The sequence below is a fragment of the Lissotriton helveticus genome, chromosome 10, assembly GCF_964261635.1.
Source record: "Lissotriton helveticus chromosome 10, aLisHel1.1, whole genome shotgun sequence".
In the NCBI taxonomy this organism is placed as follows: Eukaryota; Metazoa; Chordata; class Amphibia; order Caudata; family Salamandridae; genus Lissotriton; species Lissotriton helveticus.
Genome location: NC_136071.1, coordinates 275,476,884 through 275,492,919, shown reverse-complemented (window position 1 = coordinate 275,492,919; position 16,036 = coordinate 275,476,884). Strand labels below are relative to the sequence as shown.

General features: G+C 39.5%; 1 protein-coding gene across 1 annotated transcript in view; it reads left to right on the top strand.

Annotated features, from left to right (window-relative positions):
- Positions 1-16,036, top strand: part of OBSCN (obscurin, cytoskeletal calmodulin and titin-interacting RhoGEF) — a 2,124,484-nt gene that overhangs the window by 865,434 nt on the left and 1,243,014 nt on the right. Inside the window, exons 76-78 of the mRNA XM_078665296.1 lie at positions 6,763-6,960; positions 9,321-9,374; positions 9,468-9,566. Of these exons, the coding sequence (XP_078521422.1) occupies positions 6,763-6,960; positions 9,321-9,374; positions 9,468-9,566 (351 nt within the window). The remainder of the gene's footprint in view (positions 1-6,762; positions 6,961-9,320; positions 9,375-9,467; positions 9,567-16,036) is intronic.

Below are 16,036 nucleotides of genomic sequence, written 5' to 3'. Positions count from 1 at the left end.
TAAAACTGATTAAGGGTGCCAACTGAAATAGGTGTTTTATTGGACATTACCTGGTACCCCTATCAGGATTAAAAACTCAAATTGGGATGGGAAATGTCTTGTTCAAGACACGAGGATCTCACAAGACCTCCCTCCTGATACTGCTTATGTCGACATGTTTCAACCGTAATAAATGTGCCAATGCTGGTCCCCTCGGTCTTCTTCAGGACAGTCGCCTTTTATTTCTGTCTGAGCCCTACCGCAATTCGGTATATTGGGCCCCTTGGAACTGAGCCGGTCTTTATAGATCCGTGCCCTCTCTTGTTACATGTAGAGGCTTATCCCGAAATACAGGAAAACACTTACTGTGGATAAAAGAGAAAATAAAGTAATGTAGTACGATCTCTTTTACCATCTTCAAGCTTGCCATCTCTATTTTGCAAACCATTCGTGTCTCTCTTATATCATGCTGTGTTATGGTTAGGCTGGTCATGAATCCACATCATTAATTCATGATCCTTCAGCTGAAGTGAGATCTCTTTCTCCATCCTTCCCAGCACACGAGCACAGTACTGTCCGACCTCGTGCTTCTCGATCGGATGGCTCATCAACCTTCGCTTCCACTCATCACATTACCCCGTGTAGGTCCATCACTCACACCAATCATCTCAGTTTTCAAATAGATTACCCATCGTGCAACACATCCAGCATTGCCATTTGCCTTACTTATCGAGTTCATTAAATTTGTGAACCCGAATTGGTGCCCTGCGGGAGGTTCCCCCTTCGAACACAACCTGTATATACAGGGGAAGATGAGGGGAGGAAAGTACAAAGAAACGCCCTTAGAGTCGTATTAGCGTTTGACTGACTTCCTGGTTGTGGCTTTCGTGTAATCTAATCACACTAAAGCCCCCCTCCCCTCTCTCCCTCCCTCAGTACTCCTTACTGTTCCTTGGGTGGCGTCCTGCTCCCTTGCCCGCTTTCCGTGACACCGCGTAGTCAGTGTCTCCGGTAAAGTTGCAGCTTTAAATCTGTTACGCCCTCGCTAATACGACTCTAAGGGCGTTTCTTTGTACTTTCCTCCCCTCATCTTCCCCTGTATATACAGGTTGTGTTCGAACGGGGAACCTCCCGCAGGGCACCAATTCGGGTTCACGAATTTAACGAACTCGTTAAGTAAGGCAAATGGCAATGCTGGATGTGTTGCACGATGGGTAATATATTTGAAAACTGAGATGATTGGTGTGAGTGATGGACCTACACGGGGTAATGTGATGAGTGGAAGCGAAGGTTGATGAGCCATCCGATCGAGAAGCACAAGGTCGGACAGTACTGTGCTCGTGTGCTGGGAAGGATGGGGAAAGAGATCTCACTTCAGCTGAAGGATCATGAATGAATTATGTGGATTCATGACCAGCCTAACCATAACACAGCATGATATAAGAGAGACACAAATGGTTTGCAAAATAGAGATGACAAGCTTGAAGATGGTAAAAGAGATCGTACTACATTACTTTATTTTCTCTTTTATCCACAGTAAGTGTTTTCCTGTATTTCGGGATAAGCCTCTACATGTAACAAGAGAGGGCACGGATCTATAAAGACCGGCTCAGTTCCAAGGGGCCCAATATACCGAATTGCGGTAGGGCTCAGACAGAAATAAAAGGCGACTGTCCTGAAGAAGACCGAGGGGACCAGCATTGGCACATTTTTTACGGTTGAAACATGTCGACATAAGCAGTATCAGGAGGGAGGTCTTGTGAGATCCTCGTGTCTCGAACAAGACATTTCCCCTCCCAATTTGAGTTTTTAATCCTGATAGGGGTACCAGGTAATGTCCAATAAAACACTTATTTCAGTTGGCACCCTTAATCAGTTTTAACATTTCCCATTAACTGCACTTTAGTCGCACTATTATTTCTGACACTTGGTGATTGGCACAAATCACATCACATTATATGTTACATGTCGTCAGTGATATATGGTTTGTTTTGTTGAGTGAAATTTAATATTTTTTTTCCCCCTCCCTAATGCTCCGCCCTGGGTGTGGTTACACCAGGGCGTATTGCAAGCAGGCCCAATGATGGTAGAATGTCACATACTTCGGTATGTGAGTGAGGGCAACTTTTTCCAATGATTGAATTTCCCTATGTCTACGTTTCGTTGTGGTCGTTATTTGTGTGTACTCTACTACCCCTCTTGTGTGTACACTCCCCTATTATAAGCCTTCATACAAACCCATACAATAGCAATATTAGTAGTACTCTTATTACTGCCAACAATATTCCAAATTAGCAAGCAAATTTATAGGGGAGGAGAATAGCCGCTGAGCTCTCAACGCTGCTTGCAGTATCTGCAATTTCAGCATCATAGCATTGTGATCCGAAATAATCTTCGAGCATGTCTCAATCTTCACCCCATTTTAACATTTGTCCTCTTGCAAATACCATGTCAATACGTGAGTATTACCTGTGGGAAGCAGAGTACTAGGTATACCCAGGTATTTGAGGATATAGAATTCTCCATGCATCCTCAGACCCATGTAGCCTCTTCTATTCCACAATTGCGGGCCGGGTTTTAGCCATCAGATTATTGGGTTGTCGATTAGTTGAATCAATGTTATACTCCATAGCAAAATTAAAATCTCCCATATATATCAATCCCCCTGCCCAATCCAATAGTTCTAAGCTTAAAAAGTCAAACATATCTGGTTCATCCAGGTTGGGGCCATGCACAACACAAAATAATGTATCTCAGAGTATTAATCAATGGTTGAGCAATGGCCCATCTCCCCCTACTATCTGTAGAGGTTTTACCGACTGTAACTGCTAAACCCTTAGATTTCCTTATTGCTACCCTACATATAGATATTTTCTGGGATGTACAGATGATAACATGATATCCCAGTTGCCTTAATACCTGCCTATCTTTGAATGCCAGGTGCATTTCAGTAATGCCCAAAATATGCCGTTAATAAACCGCAAGCTCCTCTCGTACTAACTGCTTTTTACGAGCTTGATTCAACCGAGCAACATTCCAACACATCAGATAATTCTACAAACCATGAAAAACTTCCCTTCGTTAATGTCCAATAGTTCCCAATCATTGCAATACGTTATGTGTACAAATTTTGATTGCTCTGACTTTCCGGTGCAACAACAATAACTAAACCCCCCTACGTCCAGCCCTCCTCCCAATGTCCTGGAAAAGGAATCATTCACCCCTAAGATGTTGATAGAGTGACAGCAAACAGAGAACACCTCACTTCAACCCCCACCCACTGTATCAGACACATCACCCCGGCCATAGAGCTTAGAAAAAAGACAAGTCCCCCCCCCCTCAAAAAAGACAAACCTAAGAGAGAGCAAACCATAGTATATAAGCTGACCAGACCGGGCCAAGCCTGAATATCATTCATTCAATAGTGATCTGGATACCTATAGTATAACTAAGGCACAGATTACGAATAGTGTTACCAGGCTTAAGTTAAAGAGCCCCCACCATTATCTGTAAATCAATTGCCTGATATATGCCATTAGCTAAGAGCGCACTGAGCGTCAGTGTTATTTTGGAAGATCTGGCAGCGACCTTCCTAAATAAACTTCAAGCGTGCTGGTTCCTGCAGGAATACATGTGCCCCCACTACCTTCAGAGGGTCAATTAGCTGGCACATCTTCTAGCTTCTATCTATTGTATATTTTCAAAAGTCTGACCTCACGAAGATCATTAGAGACTCAACCACAACAGGAGCTGCAGGGCAGGCCCTAGAAAAAATAGCCTGTCGCAGCAGAAAATTACTGATGAAGAGAAGCATTGGGCGGGGATATTGCTGTTTCGCCATGGCTTCTAATTTAAAAAAAATTGGGAGTAAGTGTGCCCCGACATGGGTCCCCTTACCTGAGCCGCCGCTCCTCCCGCCTGTCCGCTGCTCGCACCGCCGCTGGCCTGTCCGCTGTGTCCGCTGCTCGCACCGCCGCTGGCCTGTCCGCTGTGTCCGCTGCTCGCACCGCCGCTGGCCTGTCCGCTGCTCCTCACGTCACCTCTCCTCCCCTGCGCCATGTCGGGCGCTCCTCGTCGCGCTCCTGGACGCCGCTCCTCCCCGCGCTCCTGACGTGAGCACGCACGTCGCGGCCGGCGCTACTTCGGAGGGACTACTTTTTTTTACTGTACATTTTTTAAATAACTTTTTTTCCTTCATTTATATAGCCTATAAGCATCTACACACCCTGACGATTCCAACGGTGTATCGGGTGTGTGGATTGGCGCTGTGGTTCCCGAGTTTACCCACCTCAAAGGCTGAAAGTTCTTCCTTTATTATAGTAGTATAGATATATACATGTACACATATATATTTTGTTAATTAAAAAACATTTTTTCATTTAAATTGAATTATATATATATATATATATATATATATATATATATATATATATATATATATATATATATATATATATATATATATATATATACATGTTTTATGTATATATTTTTTTTAATTACCCTGTACACCCTAAACAATAATCCCACCCTGGTCCCTTTAAATACCCCTGCACCCCATAATCATAACCCTCCCTTACTCCTTAAAATACCCCAGCACCCTTAAACAGTAACCCATCCTGGCCCACAAAATACACCCTGCACCCCAAAACCCAAACATAACCCTAAAAATACCCCTGTACCCCAAACCCATACCTAGTCCTGAACCCTAAAAATACCCCTGTACCCCAAAACCCATACCTAGCCCTGAACCCTAAAAATACCCCTGTACCCCAAAACCCAAACCTAGCCCTGAACCCTAATATTACCCCTGTACCCCAAAACCCAAACCTAGCCCTGAACCCTAATAATACCCCTGTACCCAAAACCTAAACATAGCCCTGAACCAAAACCAACCCTGTACCCTAAAATTACCGTGCACCCCACTACTCAAACCCTCCCTTAAAACACCCCGGTACCTCAAAACATATACCACTACACCCCAAAACCATACACTTACCTTAAACTTAAATTTAAAAAAACATATGATTTTACCATTCATGCATTTACAACTAATTTCGTTGTAAAACCATGCGTGGTACAAGCATATAAAATGTAATGCCATACGTTATAATGGCATTGCGGAGTAATAGTAATTTAGTTATCTTTGTATGCGGAGTGATGGTATGCGGGAATAAAGTTTCGTTGTAAAGGTTGATTACCGTCTGTGATATTGTGCCTCTGCCTGCAGCATTACTAATAACAATGTTATTAGTTCTCCCATTCATGTCACCTACTAAAGTTAACGAGTTATCTTGTATCAGGGTAGTTTCATCCACAGTTGGACCCTGAGTTCCATCATCCATATCAGCGGGCGCCATGGTGTCATAGCAGCCGGCCTCGTAGGGGGCAGCCACTTCTTCACGCCCTACTTGGACTGCATTCAGCAAGATGTCAACCATTGCCATCACAGTAGTCGGGCCCATCGCACCGTCCATCATGCTGTATATCTCTAAAATACCGTCAGCCTTCCCAGATTGTAATAGTTTTAGCATTGGTTTTCCAACCTGGGAGCCAATGCTTTTTGCTGCTGCGGCTGTTGAATGCCAGCTGCTTAATTGCCCCTGAGCCTTTGTGCTCTCCTTCGCCTGAGCCTCAAGAGGTGCCGTAGCGGATGTATGAGTATTTCGGGCCGCACAGAATGTCGCAAAGCCTGTATCCGCGCTACAGAGATAAAGGTATCATTGTCTTCTCTTTGCTCTCATTAAGTAATTAAACACAATTAGTGAAGATCGTGGTGATGCAGCAACATGCTACGGGTGTAGCTCCGGCTCCGTGCTCTCAGGCCGCGGAGTCAATCCGCCATCTTCCCTCTCGAGAGTATGTATTCTCATATGAAAACATATTTTCAGAGCTGCAGTATCTACTAAGAAAACTGAGCCATGAGATTAGTATTCTGCCATCAGTTAATTAATGACTAGTTAGTGGTAAGTTTTGGTAGAGAGCCACAGTTCTTCAAATGTTTTCCTAAAAGCCATCCAATGCTCAGCTTCACGGAAGGTGGTTGGTTATTTGATCACGTGAAACAATATTTTGCATGCATTTCATTGACACCCAAACAAGGGTAGACCTTTGTTCCAGCTTGGTTAAGGGCATTTCAGTCATCCTGTCTATCTGGCTCAGAAGTTGTGGATCTCTGGTTTTTGGACTGCCTCATGGAAGCGCTGCACTCTCCAGATAGAGACCCATCATGCCAACAATCACAATTTTTTATTGTTGCTGCCACTGCCTTTTAGAATTAATTTCCAGTCGGTGTTACTACATTACATCTGAAATAAATATTGATAAGAATGTAAAAATAAAATGTATTGTGCAATGTCAAGTCAGTCAGTCATGATATCCCTTAATACATCACTGACACTGTAAACAATTCACGATGATATTACCAATTATTTCATTAATGTCAACATATATGACTGTTGCTGCTTAATGATGAAGAGAAGGTGAAAGCTACACCAGACAACCATCATTACACAGACAGATTAAAACTTTGGATAGGTTGATATTTTCAAGGTCTCAAGTTCCAGCTTCTTTTGCCTTGAGCATCCTTGAAGAATAGGAGGAACTTTGACTGTCTGGTGACAGTAAAGCAAAAATCAGTATAAGATTTCCACCTGATTTATTGAACATAGAATTCACTTATGTTTAGCTTGAATTAAGAAACCCCAGGGGCCCAGGTCAGGATGCACACTACATCATGATGTCAGTGATATTGGGATTTTAAAGAAAGGCTGTCTTTTGCAGGGTACCCTCGACCTCGAGTCTACTGGTTCAAGGATGGACAACCCATTCATGCCTCTGACAGGATTCTCATAACTGACAAGAAAAAGCGTAATTCACTGGAAATTCTGAATGTCACAAAGGAGGATTCAGGGGAATATTCCACTTACATCAGTAATTCTTCAGGATCTGCTTACTCCTCTGCCAGACTGCTGGTCAAAGGTAAGTAAAGCAGTTGAGGCTCTGCTAATGGTGGCCTTTACCACTCTATCTTTTCTGTCTCTCTTTTCACGTGACCTTTTTCTTACTTTCTCCACTTTCATTTTCTTCTCCCTTTGACTTCTCATTCTGTAGTTCTGCTCTCTCTACAAACTTCTTCTTTGTTCCTTTATTCTCCCTTTCATTTCAATCTCTCGTTCGTTTCTTCCTTCCTTCTTTCAGTCAGTCCTTATTTTCCTCTTTCCCTCCCTTCCCTACCCTTCTTAAAGACCCCATTCCTTTAATCAATAGTTGCTCTTTCTAATTCTTGTTTACAATTCATCGCTACATTTCGATCTCATGTTTTAGTACATTTATTCCTTTAAGCATTCATAGGTTTATACATTATGTTTACTTTATTTAACATTTAAAATTTCACGTGTTTATACCTGCCACAGCTCAGAGAGTGATGACCGCCATCAAATAAATGAAGAGATAGCTTTCCCACTTTTGGTCTTTGAACCTTGCATGTCTGGGGTAATCTTAAAAGGATCTAATGTTCTCTGTTTATTAACAGCTCTGTAAAAACTGAGGGGCATATTGACAAGGAACAGGGAAAATTAACGGTAAGGGCGCTTAGCGTTAATTTTTTTAACGCCCGCTATTGCTGGATAATATGGCCTGGTTATCGCGTTATTAACAACGCTAACCGCCTAGGTGATAAAAAATCCAGCGATAGCGGCATTTTGGGAAGTTATCGCTGAAAATTCAGCAATAAAACTACAAGGATAGGGATATCCTTGTTGATAGCCCAAGGTGGACTTAGCCATGTCATCCACCTCCCATTGGATTACATGGCTAAATCTGAAAATTAGCAGACGTAAAAAAGCAGCGTTAACCGTGGTTAGCTCTGCTTTTTTTTTCTCTAACAGGGTTAGCGTGAAGCTTGATAATAGGAGAAATGTCGCTTAGCGACATTTCTCCTATTATTTTGCTCTGGAACGCCCACTTTGCATCTCATTAGAGATGCAAAGCGAAGCGTAGTGAAAAAGGGTGCTAACATGCGATTTTGCATGTTAGCACCCTGTTGTTGATAGGGCGATATTTTTGTCTCCGCTTCTTTGGCTTTTAACGCCAAAAAAGCGGAGATAAAGCCCTTGTTATTATGCCCCCAAATTCCCAATATTAGGGAAGACATTAGAATTTGTTTTGCACGTTGTCTGAATATAGGTATTGCCATTTTCACAAGGCCAAGAGATGTCATAGTGGTGTGGCAAGCACTTTATAGATTAATTTAAATAGAAAATGTAAATACTTTTTCAAAGCGTTAGTACACCTTGATGGTATGTATGTAAATGTATATAGATACTCACACTCATACTTTCCTGCACTTAGGAAGAAAACTAATATTAAAAGTAAGTGGTCATCACACAAGTAATTGTACAGCAATTTTTGAAAAGGTAAGGAAAGGGCAAGACATTTTAGGTACAGACTACAAGTTGGCACGAGGGAGAAAGACCAGTTTTGATTTGCTTGCAGCAGTGGATCAAATTTACCTTTCAAATGTTACCATAAGTTGATGTTACCTAGGTGCCCATCATCATTGAGCCTTTGCTGGATTGCCAGGCCGGTCACAATTAGGCACCATCTCTTTCTTAGAGATGCAAGTTTTGACAGTGTTATCTGGTATTTCAAATAAATGTTAGTGCTTCTACTCCCAAGAGTATTGAGCTCTGGAATTGAGTTTCATAGAAAAAAACAATGTCAGTGCAGAAGACCATACTAAATCTGTCACCGATGGGAATATTCTAACTGAGTATAAATGGTACCAGCAAGAAACGAGTCAAACTGCAACCTGGGAAAGATGACCTGAGATTTCTTGAAACTCTTATATTCAAATACAAATATGTATCTGTGGGTCTCACATGACAATTATTATTTTTTATAATATATATATATATATAGCTCTGGAGTGATTGTACAGATGAGTTAGGGAAGAACACAGACTGAAAGCAAGTGTAGGTCCTGCAGGGGAAGCAAATAGATAGACCTGCCGGATAAATGGATGGCTAAATAAATGAGTTTAAGGGGCTGGGTAGGTAAATTGATGGATTGAAGTGGAGGTTGTTAAATGGATAGATGGGCGAAAAGGTTGACTGAAAGACAGACCAGTTGATGAATGGGCTTCCATGCCTGAATGGACAGGCACTGAGCACTTGAGCAGAAAATAGAGTGATGTTTAAAGGTGTCCTTTGCAGTTGAGTGATAATTAAAATAGCCCTAGACAGCACATACACCATTCTTTGTCCCATTTCTGTACTCTCTTCAATCAATATCCTTTGCTGCAGCTTCATTCATAGCTTCTTTGTTTCCTGTGTTTCAAGATCCACATGAGCAGCAAACTGAGGAGGAGAAACTGGATGCAGAGAAGTCCAAAGGTGAGAGAAGGTGCTGTGCCTGACAGTAAAATATCCACGATGGCCTAGGTACTATGTATGTCTCCTCATCATTGTATTTTATATTTCTTTTAGACGCACAAGAGCAGCTGCTCCCTCCTCGGTTCCTGGAGAGATTCACCAATAAAAAAGTTAAAAAAGGCACCAGCATTACATTCTCTGTGAAGGTCGAAGGTAAGTCACACTTAAAAGTTCCTTTTCTGCGTGCTTGCGTGTGTGTTCATCATCTGAATAAAGCTGGCCCACATCATTGCCTAATTTCTGTACACCATATGATAAGTTAGGTTCAAGGTTCTCAGGTCTCTCACACCGAAAACAAATTAACATTCATAAAGAATACCACCAACGCCAGCCAGCCTGACAACAAAGGAGCCTGTTCACAAAGGTAAATTTACATATGTAAATGTACTTGCCAGTAAATCTACTACTGAACCTAGTAGTAATTTTGAACTTTTTTGCAGTGTTATCATTTGAGTGTAAATTTACTTCTAGGTGCGGACTTGCATTGTGCCTAGTAACTTTTCACATGTACATGGAGAAGTTCCTATGGTAAAGCATAGGACAAAATATTAAAGTTTATTAAAGTTTAGCAATATTTATAATAATTATTGAAATATTTCATTATAAAAGGGTAAACTTAGAACTAATAAAAGAAAATGTTCTAGCACATTAACTTTAGGCAAATGAAGTATATCTATTTAATGTTCTAAATAATATTAAATAAATTCCATGTGCATTTAACATTTTAATTGTATTTAATATGTATTATTTGTATCAACAGTTATCATTAGAATTAATTCTAATTATTTTTAATTGGTTGATAAAAGTCTTAGTTTGATTTGATTTTAATATTAAAATAAGTGTATTATAACATTATATATTAAAATTAGTAATGCATTATATAAGTGCATGTCTGTGTGTGTGTTTTTTTATTTATATACTGACATTATGCAAAATATAAATAATTATTTTATAATACAAGATAATTTCATTTGTTTAACATTAGTTCTGACGGGGTGTTATTTTAAGGCCCTCGATCCTCCTTACCATTCCCTAAATCTCTCCCTATTAAGTCAGAGTATACCCCATTTTCCAGCCCTCCCCGGTTCCTCCCACGTTTACTGTTAAAATGGAGTCCTACGTGTGCTGAGGTTGCTTCATGTTGGTTAGTAAATAGTATTTTGTTGTACTTGAGTAATACTATAGTAGTACTGCTGCTTGTGCTACAAAATGCAGTTCGTGAATAAGCACTTAAAACGTATTTTGATTTATTCTCCTTACATTGATATCCAGCTTTAGAAACAGTGCACCTGCCTATTTTAGCGTCCTTTGTCCTTTGTACTTTCTGTGAATTGAGGTGATTTTCCTTTACCAACAGAGAGAATTTAGACTCCTGCAAGGAACTGTGCCTCACATGCTCTGCTTACTAGAGGACCATCCACTTGATTCACATATTGGTGTTGTCAGCATTGTGATCTTACTTGATCGCACAACTGCATTCATATCCAACAATCACATTATTCAGTGGCCATTCCGACATTCTTCTTCCAGCCGAGAACTCTCCAATGTGGGATTCCTCATTGTTCATCCATTCCTCTCATCCAATATTGGCCTTATTTTCTCCTAATGACATGCTACATCTGATAAATGTGCTGTGTATGTTAATTATATGTATGTCTTTCTGTGGCTTGATAATCAACATTCACTTTAGGGCTCTTGCTTATATTTTTTACATACTTGCTAGAAATGGGGTTCCTGGTTGACTGGGGTATATGCCCTGGTTAAGCAGTAGCCACAATCCTAGTCAGGGTAAGGCACAAGCACAACTTAAATTAACCTGTGCTTATCCTCTGGTAGCTTGGCACAAAGCAGTCAGGCGTAACTTTAGAGGCAATGTGTAAAGTATTTGTGCAACACATCAAACAGTAAAACAGTCAAAACACCACATAAAAAGATTCCACACCAGGTTAGAAAAATAGACTTTGATTTAATAAATAAAACAAGTCCCAAACAACAAAAATCCAATTGGTAGAACTTGAGATATTGAATTTTAAAGTTTATAGTGAAAAATAGAGCCAAAAAGCACAAAGCGGTATTGGAGATATCTGGCCAACCGTAATGAAGTGCAGGCCAGGTACAGGGACCCAGTTAGGTCAGCTGAACCAAAGTACCTTAAATCCGGGTTGCAGGGTATTGCGTGATCGCATTGAAGATGTGTTGTGCAACTGAAGCAACGCGTCGGTTCCAAGATGCAACGAGGCTGCGTTGCAAGGCCCTGATGCGTCAACATCGAGAATCCTGTCACCTGGGATTTTGAGGAGAAGGCAATGGAGACGATGCTTCAGTTCCGATGAGCAGGGAAGCTGAGGAGGTTTGGCAGTGGCGCTGAGGCTGCTGTCAACGAGCGATACGTGGAGTTTTTGCCGGGAAATGTGCTGTGTAGTGGTGGTTTCGAAGGCGATGGGGCGCCCGAAGATGCGGGATGCAGCGCGATGCAAGTCTTTTGTGACAGGTCTGAACCGCGCTGCAGCAGTGATGCATTAGTTCTGCTCGAGATGTGCCGCTCAGCTGAGGAGATGCGCCGGTTCTGCTTGGAGTTACATCGCTCAGCAGAGGATGCATCACTTCTACTAGTAAAGTGCTTTAGGCCCATTTCTAGGGATCCAGGAGTGGGGTGGCACCACTTTGCAGGGTAGACTCACAAATGGCAGAGTCCAGGTGCAGAAGCAGGTTGGTTGGAAGTCTTTTATGTCCCTGAGACTTCAGATCAGGAGGCCAGCCAGCTAGCCCTTGGAGTCACTCTGGGTTTAGTGATGTAGGTTCAGTACGATAACCCAGGTAAGAGGGAAGCAGGTTAGCATAGCAAAGTAGGTGTTCCGCAAAACAGCCGTCCAGCAGAGTGGCAGTCTTTTCGGCAGCACAGCAGTTCTTCCTGGTCTTCACAGTTCCAGAAGTGTACTGAAGTAGTGGTGTCGGAGCTCCAGTACTTACACCCAGCTGGGCCTTTGAAGTGGGAAAAACCTTGAAAACAAGCCTTTGAAGTGCACTGAGGTCCCACCCTTCCTGTCCTGGCTCCAGACTCTCTAAAGAGGGGTATGCAGCCCTTTGTGTGTGGACAGGACACAGCCTATTCACTTACGTGAGGTTGGATCCAGCTCCTCTCTCCCATCCTGCCAGGATGGCTCATCATGCCCCACCTAAGCTCCCATTGTGTGAGGCTGACTAGGAGGAATGCACAAAGCCCAGCTGTCACCCACCCCAGACATGTGATCAGAGACAGGTCGCAGGTACCAAATGGCTAAAGTAAGAAAATGTCAACTTTCATAAAAGTGTGTTATGATTTGCTGGACAAACCAATATACCCTTGTGGGCTTGGATGTCAAAATTATTATAAAAGTTGTTACTTATAATAACTTTCTAAAAGTGGCATTTACAAAATTGTAATTTAAAATATGACTTCACCATAAATTAGGATTTTAAAAAAGAATTCTAGTGATAACAGATATGGGAGTATTATTGCTTCCCATTTGAAAATTACGCATATAAAATGTAATGAGGTAATCCCAATGTTGTCATATGGGAGAGATAGGCCTTGCTGTAGTGATAAACGACTTTGAGAATTTTTCGTTATCAGGACATGTAAAACTTAAAAGTACATGTGCTGCCTTTTAGATACATTGCACCCTACGATCTGGGCTGTCCAGGGCCTACCTTAAGGGTGACATGTATGTGTAAAAAAGGACGGTTTGGGCCTGGCAAAAGGTTTGCTTTGCAAGGTTGACATGGCAGTGAAAACTGCACACACAGGCTCTGCAAATGCCTGGGACATGGTTAAAGCAATACTTCAGTGGGTGGCACAATCAGTGCTGCAGGCCTACGAGTTGCAATTAATTTACAGGCCCTGGGTACAGGCAGTACCACTTTACTAGCAATTTATAAGTAAACTAAATATTCCAATTGGGGAAAAACTAATATTACCATGTTTAGAGGAGAAAGTACAAGTGCTTTAGCACTGGTTTGCAGTGGTAAAGTGCACAAAGTTCTAATACCTTTAAAAACGAGGTCAGAAAAGTTGAATAGGCTGGCAAGACTTTGGGGGCAAGACCTCCCTAAGGCTGTCAGGTCTAACAATACCAAATGCCATGTACATTGGTTAGGCGTCTGAATGTTCAGATAAGAGCTGTTTTTCTAATTATAGTGAAGCAACATTATCCTCATTTTGTTTTCTCTACAGAATCCCTTTAGACACATATACATTATCATCTTTGCTCTATAATTCTAGATGCGTATACCCAGGTCTTCCAGACTGTTGCTAGTGCCACTTACAATATTTGTAAACTTTCAAAACTAGGCTTCTTGTAAAAGTCAGCTGCTGGGAGAGTACAGTGTCTTTGTGGAAAGTGGAGTGACTAACATGGAACAATAGGGTCTATTTTGCCAAGAGAACATGTGCAGTCCACGAGTTCTACTGATATGTTCATTATTAGGGAGAAAATGGTGTGGGGGGAGATATTTCGGTACAGTTAACTAAGCTTTGTTATTGGGGGTACATCTAGTTTTGGGTGCACAGACATAATATCGACTCCAAAATATCGTCTGGACAGAATATCGAGTTTTAAATATCGTTTGGAGAAAATATCGACTAGACAGAATATCGACAGCCAAAATATCGTTTTTAAGGTAAGTGAAGTAATATCGACTGTAAATAATATAGACAGTGAAAATATCCAAGTATATAATCTAGATAGTAAAAAATATAGTTTTTTAAATAATATTTAATTATTTATAGTGTGTTTATGTTATAATATGTGTGAAAAGTGTCAATTTATTTTATTATTTTTTTTAATTAATTATTTTTTTAATTATTGTGTAATTTAATTCTGTAGCGGGTTGTGGGTTTATAGGGGAATAGGGTGGGAAGTAATTTAATTATAATTAATTAAATATGTAAATTTATTAATTGGTAGTAATAATTAATTAATTGGTAATTAAATAATATATGTTAATTATTTAAAATTTAATTGGTAATTAATTTTATTTAATTGATTAATTGCTAATTATGTCAATTAAAATAATTTATTTTCTCTAGCGGGTTGTGGGTTTATAGGGGAATAGGGTGGGAAGTAATTTAATTATAATTAATTAAATATGTAAATTAATTAATTGGTAGTAATAATTAATTAATTGGTAATTAAATAATATATGTTAATTATTTAAAATTTAATTGGTAATTAATTTTATTTAATTGATTAATTGCTAATTATGTCAATTAAAATAATTTATTTTCTCTAGCGGGTTGTGGGTTTATAGGGGAATAGGGTGGGAAGTAATTTAATTATAATTAATTAAATATGTAAATTTATTAATTGGTAGTAATAATTAATTAATTGGTAATTAAATAATATATGTTAATTATTTAAAATTTAATTGGTAATTAATTTTATTTAATTGATTAATTGCTAATTATGTCAATTAAAATAATGTATTTTCTCTAGCGGGTTGTGGGTTTATAGGGGAATAGGGTGGGAAGTAATTTAATTATAATTAATTAAATATGTTAATTTAATAATTGGTAGTAATATTTAATTAATTGTTAATTAAAAAATGTTTGTTAATTAATTAAAATGTAATTGGTAATTAATTTTATTTAATTGATTAATTGCTAATTATGTTAAATGAAAGGGGTATTTTTAGGGTTCAGGGTCAGTTTTTAGTTTTTGGGTAAAGGGGTATTTTTAGGGTTCAGGGTCAGTTTTCAGTTTTTGGGTAAAGGGGTATTTTTAGGGTTCAGGGTCAGTTTTCAGTTTTTGGGTAAAGGGGTATTTTTAGGGTTCAGGGTCAGTTTTTAGTTTTTGGGTAAAGGGGTATTTTTAGGGTTCAGGGTCAGTTTTCAGTTTTTGGGTAAATGGGTATTTTTAGGGTTCAGGGTCAGTTTTCAGTTTTTGGGTAAAGGGGTATTTTTAGGGTTCAGGGTCAGTTTTTAGTTTTTGGGTAAAGGGGTATTTTTAGGGTTCAGGGTCAGTTTTCAGTTTTTGGGTAAAGGGGTATTTTTAGGGTTCAGGGTCAGTTTTCAGTTTTTGGGTAAAGGGGTATTTTTAGGGTTCAGGGTCAGTTTTCAGTTTTTGGGTCAAGGGGTATTTTTAGGGTTCAGGGTCAGTTTTCAGTTTTTGGGTAAAGGGGTATTTTTAGGGTTCAGGGTCAGTTTTCAGTTTTTGGGTAAAGGGTTATTTTTAGGGTTCAGGGTCAGTTTTTAGTTTTTGGGTAAAGGGGTATTTTTAGGGTTCAGGGTCAGTTTTGGGTTTTTGGGGTACATATACAATATTGCCTATTATTTAATTAAATGTTGTTACTATATATATATGTTTTAAGAAATATGATTAAAAATATATTTTTTTTTACTTTCATTAAATATTTAATTATTAAAAGTTATTTTAAGTATTGTTAATTATATTTTAGTAATTAATTTTTTATATTAATGTAATTAAACATTGTTTTTAGTAAAGTCGATATTTTTTACAACGATATTTTTGTAAACGATATTTTGTAGTCGATATTTTTGTACTTACCTGTTTGTACATACAAACTCGATATTTTTGTAGTAGATATTTTCACCTCGATATTTTGGGTACTCGATATTGTGGTAG